The following is a 26,594-nucleotide window of genomic DNA, read 5'->3' on the forward strand; positions in this document are numbered from 1 at the left end:
GTGATAATCCCTGTTCCTCTTCAGGAACAAGGTCACGGTTTTTACTCCAATCTGGTTGTGGTGCCAAAAAAGGACGGCTCTTCCGTTCCGTTCTAGACCTAAAACTGCTCAAAAAGCAGTGTAAACCAGGCGGTTCCGGATGGAATCCCTCCGCTCCGTCATTGCCTCAAGGTCTCAAGGAGATTTCCTAGCATCAAGAGACATCAGGATGCTTATCTCCACGTGCCGATTGCTCCAGAGCACCAGCGTTTGCTGCGATTCGTTATAGAAGACGAGCATCTTCAGTTCGTAGACCTGCCCTTTGGACTGGCGACAGCCCCACGGGTTTTCACCAAGGTCATGGCAGCAGTGGTAGCAGTCCTGCACTCTCAGGGTCACTCTGTGATCCCTTACTTGGACGATCTACTTGTCAAGGCACCCTCTCAAGAGGCATGCCAACGCAGCCTGAACGTTGCGCTGGAGACTCTCCAGAGTTTCGGGTGGATCATCAACTTTTCAAAGTTAAATCTGACACCGACCCAATCACTGACATATCTTGGCATAGAGTTTTATACTCTCTCAGCGATAGTGAAGCTTCCGCTGGACAAACAGCGTTCACTACAGACGGGGGTGCAGTCTCTCCTTCAAGGCCAGTCACACCCCTTAAGACGCCTCATGCACTTCCTAGCGAAGATGGTAGCAGCAATGGAGGCAGTCCCTTTCGCGCAGTTTCATCTGCGTCCACTTCAATGGGACATTCTCCGCCAAAGCGATGGGAAGTCGACGTCCCTAGACAGGAACGTCTCCCTTTCTTCAGCGCTCTATTGGGAGACCCAGACGATTGGGGTATAGCTACTGCCCTCTGGAGGCCACACAAAGCACTACATTAAAAGTGCAAGGCCCCTCCCCCTCTGGCTATACCCCCCCGTGGTATCACGGGTACTCCAGTTTTAGCTTTGTGTGCGAAGGAGGTCAGACATTCCATGCATAGCTCCACAGATTTTAGTCAGCAGTAGCTGCTGACTAGTTCGGATGGAAGAAAAGAGGACACATATAGTGTCCCCAGCATGCTCCCTTCTCACCCCTGGATGGTGTTGTAAGGTTGAGGTACCTATTGCTGGTACAGGGCTGGAGCCTGACATGCTGTTTTCCTTCCACATCCCCTTGGGGGCTCTGTGGAAGTGGGATCCTGCCGGCCTCAAAGCTCTGACGCCGGGCTCCATCCACAGACCCATTAGAACCTGATGGATACGGAGCAGGAGTACCATCAGGGACCGGGTCCTGCATCATACAGGTACTCTGTGTCCCCGGCAGGCACAGACACACTCCGGGCTGGCTGGGTGTTGTAGTGCGCCGGGGACCGTACACTGAGCTGGTGTTCCTACAGTTATCTGGGGGACTTTGTGTTCTGGGAACGCAGCGCCGACCCTCACTGGACCGGGCGGCGCTGCTGTGACTTGTGGTGCGCCGGGGATACGCCGACCGCGCTTTTACGGCGGCGGCGTTTATAACTCTAGTCCCCGGCTTTTGGGCCTAGGACGCCGGCAGCTCCGATCGTTCCCGCCCCCACCCTGTCAATCAGGGTAGGGGAGAGACGCTGTTTCACGGCAGCGAGGAGGGCTGGAGCCTGATTTACATGCTCCAGCCCTCACACTAGGCACAGAGGGAAGCAGGCTTCCCGCTCTTGGTCAGGAACGCCCAGGGCCCGCCCCCCTTCTTCTCTCAGGACGCCGGCAGCCATTACATGCATGTCTGGCTGGAGGAAGGACGCAAGGCTCTGGGAGACCTAGACTGAGGGGCTTTGGAAGACCACACACCCGCTCTTAAGCGGGCGGTAAGCGGCTTTTCAGCTGGCCCCTCTAGTGCCTCAGTGTATGTTAGTGTATTGTGTCACTGGACATAGATATTTATTGATTTCTTGCACTGTGAGGTCGCTTCCTGGCTGAATACCCCAGATCGCTCTGAGGAGGCAGCAACATGTCATCCACAAGACGCAAAGCTGCCAAGGCTAGGGCTGTGTGCACTGCGTGTGCTGCATGTGGGGCTGCTCTACCAGCAGGCTCCAAGGACCCCCATTGTGTGTAATGCTCAGATCCGGTGCTGCTTCGCCAGCCGGAGTCAGGAGAGATAGTGACCCAGGCTGAGACGCCTGTAAGTCCTGCCCCGGTGTCAGGGACAGACTTTGCAGTTTTTGCGGTTAATATGTCTGTGACTATGGCAAAAATCCTGGAAACTTTGCAATCCATGCCTGGGGCTCAGTCTATGGACACGGCGAGGTCTATGTCCTCTAATCCTCCGCAGTTGGATTTAATCCAGACTGCAAGGGGGTCCCCGGCTTCTCAGGATGAGTATAATGACTCAGATGATTGCCCCAGCCACCCCAAACGGGCTCGCTGGGAAAGACCCTCAACGTCATCACACTGTTCAGGGTCTCAGCGCAATCAGTCTCCCTGTGATGTGTCTGAAGAGAGTGATCAGGAGTCTAATCCTGGAACCCCTCTCAATCTGGATACCCCGGATGGGGACGCCATGGTAAACGATCTTATCTCAGCCATCAATAGGCTGTTAGATATTTCTCCCCCAGCCCCTTCAGCAGAAGAGACAGCGGCAGAGCAGGAGAAATTTCGTTTCCTCTATCCCAAGCGTAAATTAAGTGCTCTGTTGGATCACTCTGACTTCAGAGAATCAATCCAGAAACACGACGCTCATCCAGAAAAGCGTTTCTCTAAACGTTCTAAGGATACACGTTATCCTTTCCCCCCTGATGTGGTCAAGCGCTGGACCCAGTGTCCAAAGGTGGACTCCCCGATTTCCAAGCTTGCAGCTAGATCCATAGTTGCAGTGGAGGATGGCGCTTCACTTAAGGATGCCAATGACAGACAGATGGACCTTTGGTTAAAATCTGTCTATGAAGCTATCGGCGCGTCGTTTGCTCCAGCATTCGCAGCCGTATGGGCACTCCAAGCTATTTCAGCTGGTTTAGCAAAAGTGGATGCTATCTTACATCCAGCGGTGCCGCAAGTGGCGTCCCTTACCTCGCAGATGTCCGCGTTTGCGTCTTACGCTATCAATGCGGTCCTAGAATCTACCAGCCGCACCTCAATGGCGTCTGCCAATTCGGTAGTTTTGCGCAGAGCATTGTGGTTAAAGGACTGGAAAGCAGATGCTGGTTCCAAAAAATGTTTAACCAGCTTGCCTTTATCTAGAGATAGACTGTTTGGCGAGCCATTGGCTGACATCATTAAACAGTCCAAGGGTAAAGACTCCTCTTTACCACAACCCAGAACAACCAAACCTCAGCAGAGAAAGTGGCAGCAGAAGTTTCAGTCCTTTCGAGGTTCGGGCAAAACACAATTCTCCTCGTCCAAAGGGACTCAGAGGACGCAAAGAAACTCAGATTCCTGGCGGGCTCATTCACGCCCCAAGAAAGCAAATGGAGGAACCGCTTCCAAAGCGGCTACCTCATGACTTCCAGTCCCCTCCCTCCGCATTTCCGGTCGGGGGCAGGCTCTCCCGCTTTTACGACACTTGGATGTCACAGGTCAAAGACCGGTGGGTGACAGACATTTTGTCGCGCGGGTACAGAATCGAGTTCAGTTCTCGTCCTCCAGCTCGGTTCTTCAGAACCTCCCCACATCCAGACCGTGTAGATGTCCTGCGGCAGGCGGTGGACTCCCTAAGAGCGGAAGGAGTAGTGGTTCCTGTACCATCTCAGGAACAAGGGAGAGGGTTTTACTCCAATCTCTTTGTGGTGCCAAAAAAGGACGGCTCGTTCCGTCCTGTTCTGGACCTAAAACTGCTCAACAAACATGTGCACGCCAGACGGTTCCGGATGGAAACCCTCCGTTCTGTCATTGCCTCAATGTCTCAAGGAGACTTCCTTGCCTCAATAGACATCAAAGATGCTTATCTCCACGTGCCAATTGCTACAGAACATCAACGTTTTCTACGTTTTGTGATAGGAGACGACCATCTTCAGTTCGCAGCTCTGCCATTCGGTCTGGCGACAGCCCCCCGGGTCGTCACCAAGGTCATGGCGGCGGTGGTAGCAGTCTTGCACTCTCAGGGACACTCGGTGATCCCTTACCTAGACGATCTACTTGTCAAGGCACCCTCTCAAGAGGCATGCCAACTCAGTCTACAGGCTACGCTGGAGACTCTCCAGACTTTTGGATGGATCATCAACTTTCCAAAGTCAAATCTGTCACCGACACAGTCACTAACGTATCTTGGCATGGAGTTCCATACTCGAGCAGCGAGAGTGAAGCTTCCGCTAAACAAGCAGCGGTCCCTACAGACAGGGGTGCAATCTCTCCTTCAGGGCCAGTCGCACCCCTTACGGCGCCTCATGCACTTCCTAGGGAAGATGGTGGCAGCCATGGAAGCAGTTCCCTTTGCGCAGTTTCATCTGCGTCCACTTCAATGGGACATTCTCCGCCAATGGGACGGGAAGACGACTTCCCTAGACAGGAAAGTCTCTCTTTCCCAGACGGCCAAGGACTCTCTACAATGGTGGCTCCTTCCCACCTCATTGTCTCAGGGAAGATCCTTCCTGCCCCCATCCTGGGCAGTGGTCACGACAGATGCGAGTCTGTCGGGGTGGGGAGCAGTGTTTCTACACCACAGGGCTCAGGGGACGTGGACTCCGCAAGAGTCCACCCTTCAGATCAATGTTCTGGAAATCAGGGCAGTGTATCTTGCCCTACTAGCCTTTCAACAGTGGCTGGAAGGAAAGCAGATCCGAATCCAGTCGGACAACTCCACAGCGGTGGCATACATCAACCACCAAGGGGGGACGCGCAGCCGGCAAGCCTTTCAGGAAGTCCGGCGCATTCTGAATTGGGTGGAGGACACAGCATCCACCATCTCCGCGGTTCACATCCCAGGCGTAGAAAACTGGGAAGCAGACTTCCTCAGTCGCCAGGGTATGGACGCAGGGGAATGGTCCCTTCACCCGGACGTGTTTCAGGAAATCTGTCGCCGCTGGGGGGTGCCGGACGTCGACCTAATGGCGTCTCGGCACAACAACAAGGTCCCGGCATTCATGGCGCGGTCGCGCGATCAAAGAGCTCTGGCGGCAGACGCCTTGGTGCAAGATTGGTCGCAGTTCCGCCTCCCATATGTATTCCCGCCTCTGGCACTCTTGCCCAGAGTACTACGCAAGATCAGATCCGATTGCAGCCGCATCATACTCGTCGCCCCAGACTGGCCGAGGAGATCGTGGTATCCGGATCTGTGGCATCTCACGGTCGGCCGACCGTGGTTACTTCCAGACCGTCCAGACCTGCTGTCTCAAGGGCCGTTTTTCCATCAGAATTCTGCGGCCCTGAACCTGACTGTGTGGCCATTGAGTCCTGGATCCTATCGTCAACAGGCTTATCCCAGGGAGTGGTAGCCACAATGAGACAAGCTAGGAAGTCAACTTCTGCTAAGATCTACCACAGAACGTGGAAGATTTTCTTAACCTGGTGCTCTGCTCAGGGAGTGTCTCCCTGGCCATTTGCATTGCCCACTTTTCTGTCTTTCCTGCAATCAGGGTTGGAAAAGGGCTTGTCGCTCAGCTCCCTTAAGGGGCAAGTCTCGGCACTATCCGTGTTTTTTCAGAAGCGTCTAGCACGTCTTCCTAAGGTGCGCACGTTCCTGCAGGGGGTCTGTCATATTGTGCCCCCGTACAAGCGGCCGTTGGATCCATGGGATCTGAACAGAGTACTAGTGGCTCTCCAGAATCCGCCTTTCGAGCCTCTCAAAGAAGTTTCTTTTTCTCGCCTGTCACAGAAAGTGGCGTTTCTTGTTGCGATCACATCGCTTCGGCGAGTGTCTGAGCTGGCAGCTCTGTCATCCAAGGCTCCCTTCTTGGTGTTCCACCAGGACAAGGTAGTGCTGCGCCCCATTCCGGAGTTTCTCCCTAAGGTCGTATCCTCGTTTCATCTTAATCAGGATATATCCTTGCCTTCCTTTTATCCTCATCCGGTTCACCGGTATGAAAAGGACTTGCGTTTGCTAGATCTGGTGAGAGCACTCAGGATCTACATTTCCCGCACGGCGCCCATGCGCCGTTCCGATGCACTTTTTGTCCTTGTCGCCGGTCCGCGCAAGGGGTTGCAGGCTTCTAAAGCCACCTTGGCTCGATGGATCAAAGAACCAATTATAGAGGCCTACCGTTCTGCTGGGCTTCCGGTTCCTTCAGGGCTAAAAGCCCACTCAACCAGAGCCGTGGGTGCGTCCTGGGCATTACGGCACCAGGCTTCGGCTCAACAGGTGTGTCAGGCAGCTACCTGGTCGAGTCTGCACACTTTCACCAAGCATTATCAGGTGCATACCTATGCTTCGGCGGATGCCAGCTTAGGTAGAAGAGTCCTGCAGGCGGCAGTGACATCCCCGTAGGGGGGGGCTGTTTTGCAGCTCTAACATGAGGTATTTCTTTACCCACCCAGGGACAGCTTTTGGACGTCCCAATCGTCTGGGTCTCCCAATAGAGCGCTGAAGAAGAAGGGAATTTTGTTACTTACCGTAAATTCCTTTTCTTCTAGCTCTTATTGGGAGACCCAGCACCCGCCCTGTTGTCCTTCGGGATTGTTTTGGCTGTTTGCGGGTACACATGTTGTTCATGTTGAACGGTTTTTCAGTTCTCCGATGTTACTCGGAGTTAATTTGTTTAAACCAGTTGTTGGCTTCCTCCTTCTTGCTTTGGCACTAAAACTGGAGTACCCGTGATACCACGGGGGGGTATAGCCAGAGGGGGAGGGGCCTTGCACTTTTAATGTAGTGCTTTGTGTGGCCTCCAGAGGGCAGTAGCTATACCCCAATCGTCTGGGTCTCCCAATAAGAGCTAGAAGAAAAGGAATTTACGGTAAGTAACAAAATTCCCTTCTTCTCAGACGGTCAAGGACTCTCTTCAGTGGTGACTTCTTCCCACCTCATTGTCAAAAGGAAGGTCCTTCCTACCCCCATCCTGGACGGTGGTCACGACAGACGTGAGTCTGTCAGGGTGGAGAATAGTCTTTCTCCACCACAGGGCTCAGGGTACGTGGACTCAGCAGGAGTCCACCCTTCAGATCAATGTTCTGGAAATCTAAGCAGTGTATCTTGCCCTGCAAGCCTTCCAGCAGTGGCTGGAATGCAAACAGATCCGAGTTCAGTCGGACAACTCCACAGCGGTAGCATACATCAACCACCAAGGCAGAATACGCAGTCGGCAAGCCTCCCAAGAAGTCCGGCGGACTCTGATGTGGGTGGAAGACAGAGCATCCACCATATCCGCAGTTCACATCCCGGGCGTAGAAAACTGGGAAGCAGACTTCCTCAGTCGCCAGGGTATGGACGCAGGGGAATGGTCTCTGCACCCGGACGTGTTTCAGGAAATCTGGGGCCTTCGGGGGAGGCCGGACGTCGACCTAATGGCGTCTAGGCACAACACCAAGGTCACGAGTTTCATGGTGTGGTCTTACGATCAACGAGCTCTGGCGGCAGGCGCCTTAGTTCAGGACGGGTCGCAGTTCCAGCTACCCTATGTGTTTCCCCCTCTGGCACTGTTGCCCAGAGTGCTACGCAAGATCAGCTCCGATTGCCGCCGCGCCATCCTCGTCGCCCCAGACTGGCAGAGGAGGTCGTGGTACCCGGATCTGTGGCATCTCACGGTCGGCCAGCCGTGGGCACTACCAGACCGGCCAAACTTACTGTCCCAAGGGCCGTTTTCCATCTGAATCCTACGGCCCTGAACCTGACTGGGTGGCCATTGAGTCCTGGATCCTAGCGTCTTCAGGATTATCTCATGACATCATTGCCACCATGTGACGGGCTAGGAAGCCGACGTCTGCCAAGATCTACCACTGGACGTGGAAGATATTCTTACCTTAGGGCTCTGCTCAGGGAGTGTCTCCCTGGCCATTTGCATTGCCTACTTTTCTTTCCTTCCTGCAATCTGGTTGGGAAACAGGTTTGTTGCTCGGCTCCCTTAAAGGACAAGTTCCAGCGCTGTCTGTATTCTTTCAGAAGCGCCTAGCACGACTTCCTCAGGTACGCACGTTCCTGCAGGGGGTTTGTCACATTGTCCCTCCGTACTGAGGCCGTTAGACCCATGGGATCTGAACAGGGTACTAATTGCTCTCCAGAAGCCGCCCTTCGAGCCTCTGAGGGATGTATCACTTTCTCGACTTTCACAGAAAGTGGCCTTTCTGGTAGCGGTCACGTCTCTTCGGAGAGTGTCCGAGCTAGCAGCGCGGTCATCCAAAGCTCCCTTCCTGGTGTTTCACCAAGACAAGGTAGTGCTGCGCCCGATTCCGGAGTTTCTCCCTAAGGTGGTATCCCCTTTTCATCACAATCAGGATATCTCCTTACCTTCCTTTTGTCCTTATCCATTTCATCGATATGAAATGGATTTGCATTGTTGGATCTGGTGAAGAGCACTCAGAATCTACATTTCCCGCACGGCGCCCCTGCGCCGATCGGATGCACTCTTTGTCCTTGTCACTGGTCAGCGCAAGGGGTCGCAGGCTGCCAAATCCACCCTGGCTCGATGGATCAAGGAACCAATCCTTGAAGCCTACCGTTCTGCTGGGCTTCCGGTTCCATCAGGGCTGAAGGCCCATTCTACCAGAGCCGTGGGTGCGTCCTGGGCATTACGGCACCAGGCTACGGCTCAGCAGGTGTGCCAGGCAGCTACCTGGGCGAGTCTGCACACCTTCACCAAGCGTTATCAGGTGCATGCCTACGCTTAGGCGGATGCCAGCCTAAGTAGAAGAGTCCTGCAGGCGGCGGTTGCCTCCATGTAGGGAAGGGCTGTTTTTACAGTCCAAACTTGAGGTATTAATTTACCCACCCAGGGACTGCTTTTGGACGTCCAAATCGTCTGGGTCTCCCAATGGAGCGCCGAAGAAGAAGGGAATTTTGTTACTTACCGTAAATTCCTTTTCTTCTAGCTCCAATTGGGAGACCCAGCACCCGCCCCTGTTTCCTTCGGGATTTTTGGTTTGTTCGGGTACACATGTTGTTCATGTTGAATGGTTTCAGTTCTCCGATGTTCCTTCGGATTGAATTTGTTTAACCAGTTATTGGCTTTCCTCCTTCTTGCTTTTGCACTAAAACTGAGCAGCCCGTGATCCCACGGGGGGTGTATAGGCAGAAGGGGAGGGGCCTTACACTTTTTAGTGTAATACTTTGTGTGGCCTCCGGAGGCAGTAGCTATACACCCAATCGTCTGGGTCTCCCAATTGGAGCTAGAAGAAAAGGAATTTACGGTAAGTAACAAAATTCCCTTCATTGCGGTGATCGGTCTTCTTGTAGACGTGGTGCCTGCAGGAAGAAGCAGCGGTTATTATGGAGGACCCCGGCACAGTGGGTGCTGATCACCCAGCCCTGGTCCACAGCACGTACCGGAAGGAAATGTAGTCCTCTTGATTTGCAAAAGTTATCACTCGCCTGCTGTCATCCTTGGGCACAGGGAATAAATACTTCATGATATTGGAAACCTGGAGGCAGGAAAGGAAAGGTTTAGAAAAGTAACGACTGATGTATATGGTGGTCCAGGAAGCCGGTCTCACCCGCTGTCCAAGCCGCGAGGTGAAGTTGTGGAAGACGAGGTGTGGGTACGCCTCCGACATCGTGCCCAGGTCCGGAATATCGTGCCTCATTACCACGTTACAGAGGGTGAAATATGCGGTCGGCCCAAACGGAAGATGGCAGACGATCAGCCCGTCTAAAGAACAGGAAATGATGTGTGAGTTACTGCGCCCGATACACGCAGGTGCAGCAGAGATCCAGATACTTAAAGGGAACTCGTCATCTGATTCACGCTGCTCGGGTCCTGGGCAGGGCGTCTGGCAGCATTATAAGACTTCACGTGAAAGGGCCGACCACAGACTGACCAAACCGGGGCTGATCCGTGACGGCTTCTCTCAGTCCACGACTGACTGATCTCTCCATATACAGACACACGACCCAACAGCCAATAGGATCAGAGGCACAGAGAAGCCACCGGGAACGTGCCTCAGAGTAGTCACCCGAGACGCACGGTCCCCGCCCTGCTCTGCAATGTACCAAACTGTATTTGTGATCTGATCAGCGAGTACAATCTAATCATACATAGTTTCTTTGTCGCTCCATTGGGAGACCCAGACAATTGGGTGTATAGCTACTGCCTCCGGAGGCCACACAAAGTATTACACTCAAAAGTGTAAGGCCCCTCCCCTTCTGGCTATACACCCCCAGTGGGATCACTGGCTCACCAGTTTTGTGCTTTGTGCGAAGGAGGTCAGACATCCACGCATAGCTCCACTGTTTAGTCAGCAGCAGCTGCTGCCTATGTCGGATGGAAGAAAAGAGGGCCCATACTAGGGCCCCCAGCATGCTCCCTTCTCACCCCACTTTTGTCGGAGGTGTTTGTTAAGGTTGAGGTACCCATTGCGGGTACGGAGGCTGGAGCCCACATGCTGCTTTCCTTCCCCATCCCCTTTCGGCTCTGGGTGAAGTGGGATCTTACCGGTCTCCAGGCACTGAGGCCGTGCTCCATCCACAGCTCCTGGGAATCTGCTGGACATGGAGCGGAGTATCCTCAGGGACATGGCCCTGCTACGTTGAGGTACTCTGTGTCCCTGTGGGGACCGCGCACGGACACACGGCAGCATTGCTGGGTGTGTTAGTGCGCCAGGGACGGCGGCGCTGCCCGCACTAGTGCCATCGCACACTACAGCTTGCTGGGTGTGTTAGTGTATTAGGGGACTACCGCGCTAACCGCCGTTGCCATTTTTATTTCGGGCGCGGCTGGGACTTGTGGTGCGCCGGGGACTTCCGCGCCGACCAAGGCTTATATGCCGGCCGCGCTTATCACTCGAGTCCCCGGCTTGCGCGGCCTAGTCTCACTTCGTTTCCGCCCACAGACCTGCCAGTCAGGGTAGGGGCGTGATGCTGCACAGCACGGCAGCGCTGAGAGCTGGAGTATGCTTTGCATACTCCACCCCTCTCACTGTGTGCGCTGCGAAACCGGCAGCGCTGAGAGCTGGAGTATGCTTTGCATACTCCACCCCTCTCACTGTGTACACTGTGAAGCCGGATTCCCGCACTTTGTCAGGCACGCCCACGGCTTCCTCCTCTACACAGGACGCCGGCAGCCATTCTTGTCAGTGTTTTCTGTAGCGACAGAAGAGACAAGTTTAGGAATCCCTGGCAGGGATTCGGATAGTCACACAACCGCTGTGACCAGGCGTTAAGCAGCGCCTGTGGGGCTGACTCCACTAGTGCCGAAGTGCACATATACATATATGCTTATTCACTATGCATTGCACTGTTTAGCTGCATTTTTGTATATACCCTCCTTGATTTTGCGGAGGACATAACAGCATATTGTCTGTGTAAAACAGAGGTGCAGAAGCACATGTTTTCTATGCAGCCGGTACAGCATGTACGGCTATATGGCCGGTATTGTACATAGACCCCCATTGTATACTACGGAGTCTCTGCTAATCGTCCAGGACATGGGGACGGAGCCTGCAGTATTTACTGACAGATTTTCTGAGGCTATGGCTATGATACTAGAAGCCTTGCAGTCCAGACAAGTCTCTCAAATCCATGGCCACTGTTCATTCATTATCCATGGTCCCCCTCAGTGGGAACAACTTTGAGCTCCGAGGGTGTCATGTGCTTCCCAGAGTGACGGCTCTGACACGGACGACAGTCCCAGATAGTCTGAGAGGCTCACTATGAGCGTCCCTCGACTTCATCACACTAGTCAGGGTCCCAGCAAGCGGACTCTCTGTGTGATGTGGCGGAGGTAGCTGCTCAAGATCTAATCCTGAGACCGCTCTCAATCTGGATACACCTGATGGTGACGCCATAGTCAATAATCTCATAGCGTCCATCAATAGAATGTTAGTTATTTCTCCCCCAGCTCCTCCAGTGGAAGAGTCAGCTTCATAACAGGAGAAATTCCATTCACGTATCCCAAGCGTAAATTAAATACTTTCCTTGACCACCCTGACTTTACACAGGCAGTCCAGGAACACCACGCTTATCCAGTTAAGCGCTTCTCCAAACGGCTGAGGATACACGTTATCCCTACCCCCTGACGTGGGCAATGGCTGGACCCAGTGTCCCAAGGGGCATCCTCCAATCTCCAGCTTGCAGCTAGATCCATAGTTGCAGTGGAAGATGGGGCTGCACTTAAAGATGCCACTGACAGACAGAGGGATCTCTGGTCGAAATCCATCTATGAGGCTATCGGCGCGCTGTTAGCTCCAGCATTCGCAGCCGTAGAGGCACTCCAAGCTACTTCAGCTTGTCTTACACAGATGGACACGGTCACACGTACATCTGTTCCGCAAGTGTCATCCTTAACCGCTCAAATGTCTGCATTTGCGTCTTATGCGATTAATGCTGTCCTAGACTCTGCGACCCGTACGGCAGTGGCGTCCGCTAACTCCGTGGTTTTACGCAGGGCCTGGGTGTTAACTGAATGGAAGGCAGATTCTGCTTCCAAAAAAGGGCTTAACCAGTTTGCCTTGTTCTGCTGACCGACTGTTTAGTGTGCGTGAGATGTAATCATTAAACAGTTCAAAAGTAAGGATTCTTCCTTACCTCAGCCCAGACAAAACAAACCCCAACATACCAAGGGACAGTCGGGGTTTTCGGTCTTTTCAAGGCTCGGGCAGGTCCCATTTCTCCTCGTCCAAAGAGGACTCAAAAGGATCAGAGGAGCTCAGTTTTCTTGGCGGGCTCAGTCACGCCCAAAAAAGACAGCCGGAAAACCCGCTTCCAAGAGGCTTCCTCATGACTTGCGGCCTCCTCTCTCCGCATCCGCGGTCGGTAGCAGGCTCTCCCGCCTTGGCGATATTTAGCTGTCACAGGTCAAAGACCGTTGGGTGAGAGACATTCTGTCTCACGGGTACAGGATAGAGTTCAGTTCTCGTCCTCCAACTCAATTCTTCAGAACTTCTCCACCTCCCGACCGAGCCGATGCTCTTCTGCAGGCGGTGGGCACTCTAAAGGCACAACGAGTGGTGACCCCCGTTCCTCTTCAGGAACAAGGTCACGGTTTTTACTCCGAATTATTTGCGGTGCCAAGAAAGGACGAGTATTTCCGTCCCGTTCTGGATCTAACACGGCTCAACCAGCTCGTGAACACCAGGCGGTTCCGGATGTAATCCCCCCGCTCCGTCATCGCCTCAATGTTTCAAGGAAATTTCCTAACATCGATAGACGTCAAGGATGCTTATCCCCGCGTGCCGATTGATCCAGAGCTCCAGCGTTTCTACGCTTTGTTATAAGACGCGAACACCTTCAGTTCGTAACTCTGCCTTCCGGCTGGCGATAGCCCCACGGGTCTTCGCTAAGGTCATGGCAGCAGTAGTACCAGTCCTGCAATCTCAAGGTCACTCTGTGATCCCGTATTTGGGAGATCTACTTGTCAAGGCACCCTCTTAAGGAACATGCCAACACAGCCGAACGTTGCGCTGGAGACTCTCCAGAGTTTCGGGTGGATCGTCAACTTTTCAAAGTCAGATCGGACCCCGGGCCAATCACTAACATATCTAGGCATGGAGTTTCATACTCCCTCAGCGATAGTGAAGCTTCCGCTAGACAAACAGCGTTCACTACAGACAAGGCTGCAATCTCTCCTTAGGATCAGTCGCACACATTGAGACGCCTCATGCACTTCTCACGTAAGATGGTAACAATGGCGGCAGTCCCTTTCGCGCAGTTTCATCTGCGTCCACTACAATGGGACATTCTCCGCCAATGAGACGGGAGGTCGACGCCCATCGACAGAGACGTCTCCCTTTCTCAGGCGGCCAAAGAATCGCTACGGTGGTGGCTTCTTCCCACCTCATGGTCAGAAAAAAGGTCCTTCCTACCCCCATCCTGGGAGGTAGTTACGACAGGCACGAGTCTATCAGAGTAGGGAGCAGTTTTTTCTCTACCACAGGGCTCAAGGTACGTGGATTCAGCAAGAGTCCACCCTTCAGATCAATGTTCTGGAAATCAGAGCAGTGTATCTTGTCCTACAAGCCTTCCAGCAGTGGCTGAAAAGCAAGCACCTCCGAATTCAGTCGGATATCTCCACAGCGGTGGCATACATCAACCACCACGGAAGAACACGCAGCCGGCAAGCCTTCCAGGAAGCCGGCGGATTCTGACGTGGGTGGAAGACACGGCATCCACCATATCCGCAGTCACATCCCAGGCGTGGTAAACTAGGAAGCAGACTTCCTCAGTCGCCAGGGTATGGACGCAGGGGAATGGTTTCTTCACCCGGACGGGTTTCAGGAGATCTGTCGCCGCTGCGGGATGCCGGACGTCGACATAATGGCGTCACGGCACAACAACATTGTCCCGGCTTCATAGCACAGTCTCACGATCATCGAGCTCTGGCGGCGGACGCCTCAGTTCAACATTGGTCGCAGTCCCGGCTACCTTATGTGTCCCACCTCTGGCATTGTTGCCCAGAGTGCTGCGCAAGATCAAGTCCGACTGTCGCCGCGCCATCCTCGTCGCTCCAGATTGGCCGAGGAGGTCGGGGTTCCCGGATCTGTGGTACCTCACGGTAGGCCAACCGTGGGCATTACCAGACCGACCAGACTTGCTGTTTCAAGGGCCCTTTTTTCCATCTGAACTCTGCGGCCCTGAACATGACGATTGAGTCCTGGATCCTAGCGTCTTCAGGATTATCTCAGGAGTGGTTGTCACCATGACGCAGGCCAAGAAGCCAACGTCCGCCAAGATCTACCACAGATCGTGGAAGATATTCTTATCTTGGTGCTCTGCTCAAGGAGTTTCTCCCTGGCCATTTGCATCGCCTATTTTTCCTTCCTTCCTACAATCTTGGTTGGAAAATGGTTGGTCGCTCAGCTCCCTTAAAGGACAAGTCTCAGCGCTATCTGTATTTTTTCAGAAACGCCTAGCCGACCTCCGCAGGTACGCACGTTCCTGCAGGGAGTTTGTCTTCTCATCACTCCGTACAAGCGGCCGTTAGAGCTCTGGAGTCTGAACAAGGTTCTAATGACTCTCTTGAAGCCGCCCTTCGAGCCTTTGAAGGTTGTTTCCCTTTTCCGTCTTTCACAGAAAGTGGCCTTTCTAGTAGCGGTCACGTCTCTTCAGAGAGTGTCCGAGCTAGCAGCGCTGTCATGCAAATCTCCATTCCTGGTCTTCACCAGGACAAGGGGGTTCGGCGTCCGATTCCGGACTTTCTCCCTAAGGTGGTATCCCACTTTCATCTCAATCAAGATATCACCTTACCTTCTTTGTGTCCTCATCCAGTCCATCAATTTGAAAAGGATTTGCATCTGTTGGATCTGGTGAGAGCACTCAGGATCTACATTCCCGCACGGCGCTCCTGTGCCGCCCGGATGCACTCATTGTCCTTGTCGCTGGTCAGCGTAAAGGGTCGCAAGCTTCCAAATCCACCCTGACTCGGTGGATCAAGGAACCAATTCTTGAAACCTACCGTTCTGCTAGGCTCCCGGTTCCCTCAGGGCTGAATGCCCATTCTACCAGAGCCGTGGGTGCGTCCTGGGCATTACGGCACCAGGCTACGGCTCAGCAGGTGTGCCGGGCACCTACCTGGTCGAGTCTGCACACTTTTACCAAGCATTATAAGGTGCATACCTACGCTTCGGCAGACGCCAGCCTAGGTAGACAAGTCATTCAGGCGGCGGTTGTCCACCTGTACGAAAGGGCTGTTTGACGGCCCTACCACGAGGTATTCTTTTACCCACCCAGGGACTGCTTTTGGACGTCCCAATTGTCTGGGTCTCCCAATGGAGCGACAAAGAAGAAGGGAATTTTGTTTACTTACCGTAAATTCCTTTTCTTCTAGCTCCAATTGGGAGACCCAGCACCCGCCCTGTTTTCTTAGGGGTTTTTTTCGGTACACATGTTGTTCATGTGAATGGTTGCAGTTCTCCGATGTTTCTTCGGATTGAATTGGTCTTTAAACCAGTTATTGGCTTTCCTCCTTCTTGCTTTTGCACTAAACTGGTGAGCCAGTGATCCCACTGGGGGTGTATAGCCAGAAGGGGAGGGGCCTTACACTTTTGAGTGTAATACTTTGTGTGGCCTCCGGAGGCAGTAGCTATACACCCAATTGTCTGGGTCTCCCAATTGGAGCTAGAAGAAAAGGAATTTACGGTAAGTAAACAAAATTCCCTTCTTTGGGGTCTGCTTTGTTTTTGTTAGCGGCTCTCACACTACGTTTTTTTAACATGCGTCCTGAACGGTTTTTAACGCAAAAACGGATCCAGTGCAAATGCGTTTTCATTTCAATGCATTTGCAATAGACTTGCGACAACATGCGTTCACTTGCGTTTCCGTGCGTTATAAAGCGGATCCAGCGACTTGCAGTTTTTTAACTTTTTTCAAAAACGCTCCTTGTAGTGTTTTTGAGCTGCGTCCAAATACTGCAAAATCGCTGGATCCTGACTATACAGCAAACGCATGTGAACGGTGCTATACTGATAGACAGGATCCTGTTTGGCCGGAAACCAGCCTGGCGTGATCACAGTCTCTCTCTCTCCGCTCCCCTCTCCTCCTCTCCGCTCCTCCTCTCCGCTCCCCTCTCCTCCCTGCTTTCCTCCTCCTCTTTTCCTCTCTCCTCCTCCTCCTCTTTTCCTCTCTCCTCCTCCTCTTCTCTTCCTCTCTCCTCCTCCTCTTTTCTTCCATTCTCCTCCTCTTTTCTTCCTCTCTCCTCCTCCTCTTTTCTTCCTCTCTCCTCCTCCTCCTCCTCCTCTTTTCTTCCTCTCTCCTCCTCCTCTTCTTTTCTTCCTCTCTCCTCCTCCTCCTCCTCCTCCTCTTTTCTTCCTCTCTCCTCCTCATCCTCTTTTCTTCCTCTCTCCTCCTCCTCTTTTATTCCTCTCTCCTCCTCCTCCTCTTTTCTTCCTCTCTCCTCCTCCTCCTCCTCCTCTTTTCTTCCTCTCTCCTCCTCCTCCTCCTCTTTTCTTCCTCTCTCCTCCTCCTCCTCCTCTTTTCTTCCTCTCTCCTCCTCCTCCTCCTCTTTTCTTCCTCTCTCCTCCTCCTCCTCTTTTCTTCCTATCTCCTACTCCTCCTCTTTTCTTCCTCTCTCCTCCTCCTCCTCTTTTCTTCCTCTCTCCTCCTCCTCCTCCTCTTTTCTTCCTCTCCTCCTCCTCCTCTTTTCTTCCTCTCTCCTCCTCCTCCTCTTTTCTTCCTCTCTCCTCCTCCTCCTCTTTTCTTCCTCTCTCCTCCTCCTCCTCTTTTCTTCCTCTCTCCTCCTCCTCCTCTTTTCTTCCTCTCTCCTCCTCCTCCTCTTTTCTTCCTCTCTCCTCCTCCTCTTTTCTTCCTCTCTCCTCCTCCTCCTCCTCTTTTCCTCCTCCTCCTCTTTTCTTCCTCTCTCCTCCTCCTCCTCCTCTTTTCTTCCTCTCTCCTCCTCCTCTTTTCTTCCTCTCTCCTCCTCCTCCTCCTCTTCTTTTCTTCCTCTCTCCTCCTCCTCCTCTTTTCTTCCTCTCTCCTCCTCCTCTTTTCTTCCTCTCTCCTCCTCCTCTTTTCTTCCTCTCTCCTCCTCCTCCTCTTTTCTTCCTCTCTCCTCCTCCTCCTCTTTTCTTCCTCTCTCCTCCTCCTCCTCCTCTTTTCCTCTCTCCTCCTCCTCCTCCTCTTTTCTTCCTCTCTCCTCCTCCTCCTCCTCTTTTCTTCCTCTCTCCTCCTCCTCCTCCTCTTTTCTTCCTCTCTCCTCCTCTTTTCTTCCTCTCTCCTCCTTCTCCTCCTCTTTTCTTCCTCTCTCCTCCTTCTCCTCTTTTCTTCCTCTCTCCTCCTCCTCCTCCTCTTTTCTTCCTCTCTCCTCCTCCTCCTCTTTTCTTCCTCTCTCCTGCTCCTCCTCCTCTTTTCTTCCTCTCTTCTCCTCCTTCTCCTCTTTTCTCCCTCTCTCCTCCTCCTCTTTTCTTCCTCTCTCCTCCTCCTCTTTTCTTCCTCTCTCCTCCTCCTCTTTTCTTCCTCTCTCCTCCTCCTCCTCCTCTTTTCTTCCTCGGTCCTCCTCCTCTTTTCTTCCTCGGTCCTCCTCCTCTTTTCTTCCTCTCTCCTCCTCATCCTCTTTTCTTCCTCTCTCCTCCTCCTCCTCCTCCTCCTCTTTTATTCCTCTCTCCTCCTCCTCTTTTCTTCCTCTCTCCTCCTCCTCCTCTTTTCTTCCTCTCTCCTCCTCCTCCTCCTCTTTTCTTCCTCTCTCCTCCTCCTCTTTTCTTCCTCTCTCCTCCTCCTCCTCCTCCTCTTCTTTTCTTCCTCTCTCCTCCTCCTCCTCTTTTCTTCCTCTCTCCTCCTCCTCTTTTCTTCCTCTCTCCTCCTCCTCCTCTTTTCTTCCTCTCTCCTCCTCCTCCTCTTTTCTTCCTCTCTCCTCCTCCTGTTTTCTTCCTCTCTCCTCCTCCTCCTCCTCTTTTCTTCCTCTCTCCTCCTCCTCCTCCTCTTTTCTTCCTCTCTCCTCCTCTTTTCTTCCTCTCTCCTCCTTCTCCTCCTCCTCTTTTCTTCCTCTCTCCTCCTTCTCCTCCTCCTCTTTTCTTCCTCTCTCCTCCTCCTCCTCCTCCTCTTTTCTTCCTCTCTCCTCCTCCTCCTCCTCCTCTTTTCTTCCTCTCTCCTGCTCCTCCTCCTCCTCTTTTCTTCCTCTCTTCTCCTCCTCCTTCTCCTCTTTTCTCCCTCTCTCCTCCTCCTCTTTTCTTCCTCTCTCCTCCTCCTCTTTTCTTCCTCTCTCCTCCTCCTCCTCTTTTCTTCCTCTCTCCTCCTCCTCCTCCTCCTCCTCTTTTCTTCCTCTCTCCTCCTCCTCTTTTCTTCCTCTCTCCTCCTCCTCCAGGGCAGTGCTAAAGGTTTAGGCAGATATGGAAGAAATCCTGCAGAAGTGATAAGAATTGTTTATTTTTAGCAAATAACAATATGTAAAATGAATGAACTAAAGAGAACTGTAAATCCCATATACATATATTCAGAGCCGCCATTTTCTTCATCACTTTCTTCTGGGTCATGCGCACACCTTTTCCATTTGGCAGGAGGTTTCCCCAAACATCTTGGAGGCCTGACCCCCGATCTTCTGTGTACGAGTCTTGTGTGGATCCTTCTGTCAGACAGATGTGATGATGTGAGATCAGCGCTTTGTGGTGGTCGTATCATCACCTCCAGGACTCCTCAGGCTTCATTACACTGAAGATATTTCTTAAAGGGGTTGTCTAGTCTTGTGGTAAAAGTCTGCAGTTGCTCTAGGTGACTGCAGACTTCTGGATCTTGACAGTGTGCACACCGCACACTGTCAGGGATTCTCTACTGGCGAGAGTGTGACGCCCTGGCCTATCAGGTGGTCACAGGGTATTGTGCAATCTGCCCTTCTGTGCAATATCCACCTCCTCCTTCGTTACGGGTCCCTAACAAATGGTGTTGCCAAAACCAGCTAATCAAAATCTTAGGAACACTCTGCACCACACCCACCAGACACACCAGTGGACGGCCTGAGTGGAATAGGGTCGCCCACTTGGGGGGTTGTTTAAGGGGAGGTCAGGAGTGTCAGGAGACAGTCAGAGGAAGGGAGAGTGTAGTGTTGGAGGTGAAAGTGAGAGGAGGTCAGGAGCTGGGCTCCTTGTTATGCCTAGGTGGCAGACGTTGGTCTGGGCCTGGTAGGAGCTGGACCCCCGGTCGCAGGGGATCGTGACAACGGGCACGGCATTGTCGTGGTGGACAGCCGGCGGCCTTGTACCATCACCGGGCTGGGACCAGGGCACGACGGGGTACGTGGACCCTAGGTCAGGGAGTAGCTTCAGGCAACCTTACAATTCGCCCGACGAGAACGGAGCCTTCAAGATCCGTTCTCCACCCGCTCCAAAATCAGGGTACTAGAGCAACGAGGGGGATAGGACTTTCCACAAATACGGCCCAAGAAATCCCAAGCGTGAACCCTGACAGCAAGCTCCCTCAGTTAGCCACACTGGGGAGCGGGACCCGACTAGTTTTAGGCTACGGGGACCAACCAGAAAGAAACAAGATGCTACGGGAAAAGGTCACAGATCAACAGACAACACCAACAGAAATGGGACCCAGGCGTGCTCCCCCTCAGCGGCAGCGGTGTCCAGAACTTTGGTTTACTACAGTTGTCGGTGTCAGCGTTATTGGACTGAGTGAGTACGCAAGTGACCCTTACCTCCCCAACGGCACCTCCCTGTCATCACCACCGAGTCCCGGGAACCCCCCTACCTGTGGAGGGGTTAAACACTTGGCTGCCCACTCCATCACCACCGGGTACTCCCAGCCGAAACGGTGGTACTCCATCTTACCACACACCACGGGTGGCGTCACGAACTCTCAATATACCATACCCCCTGTAAATCCCCCCCTTCATTCGAGTGGCCGCGAGACCCCTGGGTCCAGACGTCCCTCGAGCCACCGCGGATCCGAGCAGCTCTGCTGCTTACACGGGGGCGGTACAAGAGCATGACTGCGAGTATGTGATGTGCATACATGCGGTCACATCCCGACATGACACCCATTTCACCACAAGACCGGACAAGACATTGGCTGGATGTTTGGGGTCCGCTGTCTGGCTGCAGAATAAATGTGGATGACGCCCTGATTTATTAGGCCATGTTCACACGTTCTGTATTTGGTGAGATTTTTACCTCAGTATTTGTAGCCAAAACCAGGAGAGGGTGAAAAACACAGAAATGGTGACCAGTTTCTACTACTGTCCCACTCCCTGGTTTTGGCTACAAATACTGAAGTAAAAAACTGCCCAAATACTGAATGTGTGAACAAAATGTTGACCACGCCCCTAGCCACACCCATTTGGCAGTAAGGGTCATTCAGCAGATGCCCCGGACTGTTCATTCATATTTATAGCAGTCAGAATTTTTTTATATTTCTGTGTCACTATATGACATGTTGCTTATTTGTGCCTATCAATCCGTGTTCACACGTTGCATAAATTCTGTTTCTTTTTGTTTCTGTCTGCACCAAACTACACAATAACAATCTTCTCTGTTTTTTCCATTTTTGCTACATTTTTTCTGCCTTTTCTCCATTATTTAATGCGTTTTTGGTTCAGATTTGAATCTGCGTTTTTAACTGTTTTTATGTTCAGAGAAGCTTTTTCCTGCATTTTTTTAAGCTCCACATAGAAACCTCCAGAGAACCCCCCCACCCCCCCGAAAACCGCAGAATTCAGCGGCGTCTTTTCATGGAATCACATCCACTTTACTTGGACAATTAAACACAGCAGAATAAATGTGCAAAGAAACAGCAGGAAAAAATGCAGCATTTACACTACATGTGAATATGGACTAATTGTCCAAGCAAAGTGGATGAGACGTCCTGAAATCTCCGCCCCTGGTGCGTGGAAAGACGCCACTGAACTGTGCGCATTTGGTGTTTCTTTCTTTATAAGCTTCAGGATTCACATCAGCAACAAACATGTATCAAATAAGGGGGACAATGTATAAAAAATACCGCAAACACGCAATAATCAGAGAACATTGTTATTGCACTCTTGGCGCGGGCACCTGCAGAAAAAATGCAGCATTTACGCTATGTGTGAACACGGCCTCAGTGATCCATTTTTATTACATTTTTTATGGGTTTTAATAAAGAAAAATAATAAATTGCGCCTTTTTTTTCCCGCCATTTACCGATCCCCATAAATAATCTGATCGCTGTGTTGTGCAGGTCATTACGATTACAGGGACACCAAATATGTCCATGTTATTTGCTGATTTGTGATGTTTGTTATTTTATAAAAAAAAGTGCAATAAAATTACATTATTCTATTTTTTTTTATTATTTTTAGTAACTTTATTAGAAGAAAAAAAATCCTCTTTTCCTCTCCCTCTAGAATACAGGACATAGAGATGCTGCTCTGTACAATGTAGCTGTGTCCTGTGTAATCTGCTGTGTAAGAGGCTGCATTGTAGGTTCATTTATGTGAAATCCTCCCTCTGACATCATCAATCCTAGTGGCTCAACAGCTAGAGCAGCTAGGAAAGCCAGGAGGCTGCTGGACACAAGTTTTGAACGTTGCTGGTTTGAATCCAAGGTGGTGAAGATAAAAAAAAAAAAATAAATTGTATTTGTATTTTTTTCCTCATTTCTTTATAGTAGTTTTATGGGAACAAACGAATCTGACTCTTTCACCAACATTGAGATACAGTATTTATCTATCTATCTATCTCTATCCCTCTATCTATCTATGATTCTATCTATCTATCTATCTATCTATCTATCTATCCCTCTATCTATCTATCCCTCTATCTATCCCTCTATCTATCTCTATCCCTCTATCTGTCTATCTATCTATCTATGATTCTATCTCTCTATCTATCTATCTATCAATGATTCTATCTATCTATCTATCTATGATTCTATCTCTATCTATTATCTGTCGTGTATCTATATATCCCTCTATCATCCATCCCTCTATCATCCATCTATCCCACTATCATCCATCCCTCCCTCTATCCCTCCCTCTATCCCTCCATTCATCCCTCCTTCTATCCCTCCATTCATCCCTCTATCATCCATCCATCCCTCCCTCTATCCCTCCATTCATCCCTCTATCATCCATCCCTCCCTCTATCCCTCCTTTCATCCCTCTATCCCTCCATTCATCCCTCCTTCTATCCCTCCATTCATCCCTCCATTCATCCCTCTATCATCCATTAATCCCTCCCTCTATCCCTCCATTCATCCCTCAATTCATCCCTCTATCATCCATCCATCCCTGCCTCTATCCCTCCATTCATCCCTCTATCCCTCCATTCATCCCTCCCTCTATCCCTCCATTCATCCCTCTATCATCCATCCATCCCTCTATCCCTCCATTCATCCCTCTATCATCCATCCCTCCCTCTATCTCTCCATTCATCCCTCCATTCATCCCTCTATCCCTCCATTCATCCCTCCATTCATCCCTCTATCATCCATCCCTCCCTCTATCCCTCCATTCATCCCTCCATTCATCCCTCCTTCTATCCCTCCATTCATCCCTCTATCATCCATCCATCCCTCTCTCTATCCCTCCATTCATCCCTCCATTCATCCCTCTATCATCCATCCATCCCTGCCTCTATTCCTCCATTCATCCCTCCCTCTATCCTTCCATTCATCCCTCTATCATCCATCCATCCCTGCCTCTATTCCTCCATTCATCCCTCCCTCTATCCCTCCATTCATCCCTCCTTCTATCCCTCCATTCATCCCTCCATTCATCCCTCTATCATCCATCCCTGCCTCTATCCATCCATTCATCCCTCTATCCCTCCATTGATCCCTCCCTCTATCCCTCCATTCATCCCTCCCTCTATCCCTCCACTCATCTCTCCATTCATCCATCCATCCCTCCCTCTATCCCTCCATTCATCCCTCTATTATCCATCCATCCCTGCCTCTATCCCTCCATTCATCCCTCTATCCCTCCATTCATCCCTCCATTTATCCCTCCATTCATCCCTCCTTCTATCCCTCCATTCATCCCTCCCTCTATCCCTCCATTCATCCCTCTATCCCTCCATTCATCCATCCATCCCTCCCTCTATTCATCCATCCATCCCTCCCTCTATCCCTCCATTCATCCCTCTATCATCCATCCCTGCCTCTATCCCTCCATTCATCCCTCCCTCTATCCCTCCATTCATCCCTCCATTCATCCCTCCTTCTATCCCTCCATTCATCCCTCCTTCTATCCCTCCATTCATCCCTCTATCCCTCCATTCATCCCTCCTTCTATCCCTCCATTCATCCCTCTATCATCCATCCATCCCTCCATCCCTCCATTCATCCCTCCATTCATCCATCCCTCCATTCATCCCTCCATTCATCCATCCCTCCATTCATCCCTCCATTCATTCATCCCTCCATTCATCCATCCCTCCATCCATCTTTGCAGCTGAATAACCTGCTTCTGGTGTCTCACCTGCAGTATAGAGGTCAAGATAACAAAATCTTCCGATTGCTTTCAATAGAGGCAGTAGGTCAGTGGTAAAGCTGCTGCCTTTGAAACAATGAACTCACAGTTCCACGAGTTCGAGTCCCGGCCGCCCCGAAAATCCAGAGCCGATGATAATTTAATTTATTCACTCCACTGAGGGGAGGAGCCGGGACATCAGCTGTGAGCCGCGGGAGTGCGGGACAGCCCTGATAAATCGTGCAAATCCCGCAGAATCCGGGACGGTTGGGAGGTATGCAAAATGGAGTCCGACTAGGGTATTAGTGTAGCATGTGTCCACCTCTACAAAATGGTGTCCGACTAGGGTATTAGTATAGCATGTCTCCACCTCTACAAAATGGTGTCCGACTAGGGTATTAGTGTAGCATGTGTCCACCTCTACAAAATGGTGTCCGACTAGGGTATTAGTATAGCATGTCTCCACCTTTACAAAATGGTGTCCGACTAGGGTATTAGTATAGCATGTGTCCACCTCTACAAAATGGTGTCCGACTAGGGTATTAGTGTAGCATGTGTCCACCTCTACAAAATGGTGTCCGACTAGGGTATTAGTATAGCATGTGTCCACCTCTACAAAATGGTGTCCGACTAGGGTATTAGTGTAGCATGTGTCCACCTCTACAAAATGGTGTCCGACTAGGGTATTAGTGTAGCATGTGTCCACCTCTACAAAATGGAGTCCGACTAGGGTATTAGTGTAGCATGCGTCCACCTCTACAAAATGGTGTCCGACTAGGGTATTAGTGTAGCATGTGTCCACCTCTACAAAATGGTGTCCGACTAGGGTATTAGTATAGCATGTCTCCACCTCTACAAAATGGTGTCCGACTAGGGTATTAGTATAGCATGTGTCCACCTCTACAAAATGGTGTCCGACTAGGGTATTAGTGTAGCATGTGTCCACCTCTACAAAATGGTGTCCGACTAGGGTATTAGTGTAGCATGTCTCCACCTCTACAAAATGGTGTCCGACTAGGGTATTAGTGTAGCATGTGTCCACCCCTACAAAATGGTGTCCGACTAGGGTATTAGTGTAGCATGCGTCCACCTCTACAAAATGGTGTCCGACTAGGGTATTAGTGTAGCATGCGTCCACCTCTACAAAATGGTGTCCGACTAGGGTATTAGTGTAGCATGCGTCCACCTCTACAAAATGGTGTCCGACTAGGGTATTAGTGTAGCATGCGTCCACCTCTACAAAATGGTGTCCGACTAGGGTATTAGTGTAGCATGCGTCCACCTCTACAAAATGGTGTCCGACTAGGGTATTAGTGTAGCATGCGTCCACCTCTACAAAATGGTGTCCGACTAGGGTATTAGTGTAGCATGTGTCCACCTCTACAAAATGGTGTCCGACTAGGGTATTAGTGTAGCATGTGTCCACCTCTACAAAATGGTGTCCGACTAGGGTATTAGTATAGCATGTGTCCACCTCTACAAAATGGTGTCCAACTAGGGTATTAGTGTAGCATGTGTCCACCTCTACAAAATGGTGTCCGACTAGGGTATTAGTGTAGCATGTGTCCACCTCTACAAAATGGAGTCCGACTAGGGTATTAGTGTAGCATGCGTCCACCTCTACAAAATGGTGTCCGACTAGGGTATTAGTATAACATGTGTCCACCTCTACAAAATGGTGTCCGACTAGGGTATTAGTGTAGCATGCGTCCACCTCTACAAAATGGTGTCCGACTAGGGTATTAGTATAGCATGCGTCCACCTCTACAAAATGGTGTCTGACTAGGATATTAGTGTAGCATGTGTCCACCTCTACAAAATGGTGTCCAACTAGGGTATTAGTGTAGCATGCGTCCACCTCTACAAAATGGTGTCCGACTAGGGTATTAGTGTAGCATGTGTCCACCTCTACAAAATGGTGTCCGACTAGGGTATTAGTGTAGCATGCGTCCACCTCTACAAAATGGTGTCCAACTAGGGTATTAGTGTAGCATGTGTCCACCTCTACAAAATGGTGTCCGACTAGGGTATTAGTGTAGCATGTGTCCACCTCTACAAAATGGTGTCCGACTAGGATATTAGTGTAGCATGTGTCCATATCTACAAAATGGTGTCCGACTAGGGTATTAGTGTAGCATGTGTCCACCTCTACAAAATGGTGTCCGACTAGGATATTAGTGTAGCATGTGTCCACCTCTACAAAATGGTGTCCGACTAGGGTATTAATATAGCATGTGTCCACCTCTACAAAATGGTGTCCGACTAGGGTATTAGTGTAGCATGTGTCCACCTCTACAAAATGGTGTCCAACTAGGGTATTAGTGTAGCATGTGTCCACCTCTACAAAATGGTGTCCGACTAGGGTATTAGTGTAGCATGTGTCCACCTCTACAAAATGGTGTCCGACTAGGGTATTAGTGTAGCATGCGTCCACCTCTACAAAATGGTGTCCGACTAGGGTATTAGTGTAGCATGCGTCCACCTCTACAAAATGGTGTCCGACTAGGGTATTAGTATAACATGTGTCCACCTCTACAAAATGGTGTCCGACTAGGGTATTAGTATAGCATGTGTCCACCTCTACAAAATGGTGTCCGACTAGGGTTTTAGTGTAGCATGCGTCCACCTCTACAAAATGGTGTCCGACTAGGGTATTAGTGTAGCATGTGTCCACCTCTACAAAATGGTGTCCGACTAGGGTATTAGTATAACATGTGTCCACCTCTACAAAATGGTGTCCGACTAGGGTATTAGTATAGCA

The 26,594-nt window shown here is 51.1% G+C and overlaps 1 protein-coding gene across 1 annotated transcript in view; it reads right to left on the reverse strand.

Annotated features, from left to right (window-relative positions):
* The window catches only part of LOC142259785 (uncharacterized), a 90,376-nt gene that overhangs the window by 11,787 nt on the left and 51,995 nt on the right, over positions 1-26,594 (reverse strand). Inside the window, exons 5-6 of the mRNA XM_075331892.1 lie at positions 9,519-9,673; positions 9,352-9,446 (exon numbers count right to left, since the gene is read on the reverse strand). Coding sequence (XP_075188007.1) covers positions 9,352-9,446; positions 9,519-9,673 — 250 coding nt within the window. The remainder of the gene's footprint in view (positions 1-9,351; positions 9,447-9,518; positions 9,674-26,594) is intronic.

This window comes from Anomaloglossus baeobatrachus (assembly GCF_048569485.1).
Source record: "Anomaloglossus baeobatrachus isolate aAnoBae1 chromosome 9 unlocalized genomic scaffold, aAnoBae1.hap1 SUPER_9_unloc_4, whole genome shotgun sequence".
In the NCBI taxonomy this organism is placed as follows: Eukaryota; Metazoa; Chordata; class Amphibia; order Anura; family Aromobatidae; genus Anomaloglossus; species Anomaloglossus baeobatrachus.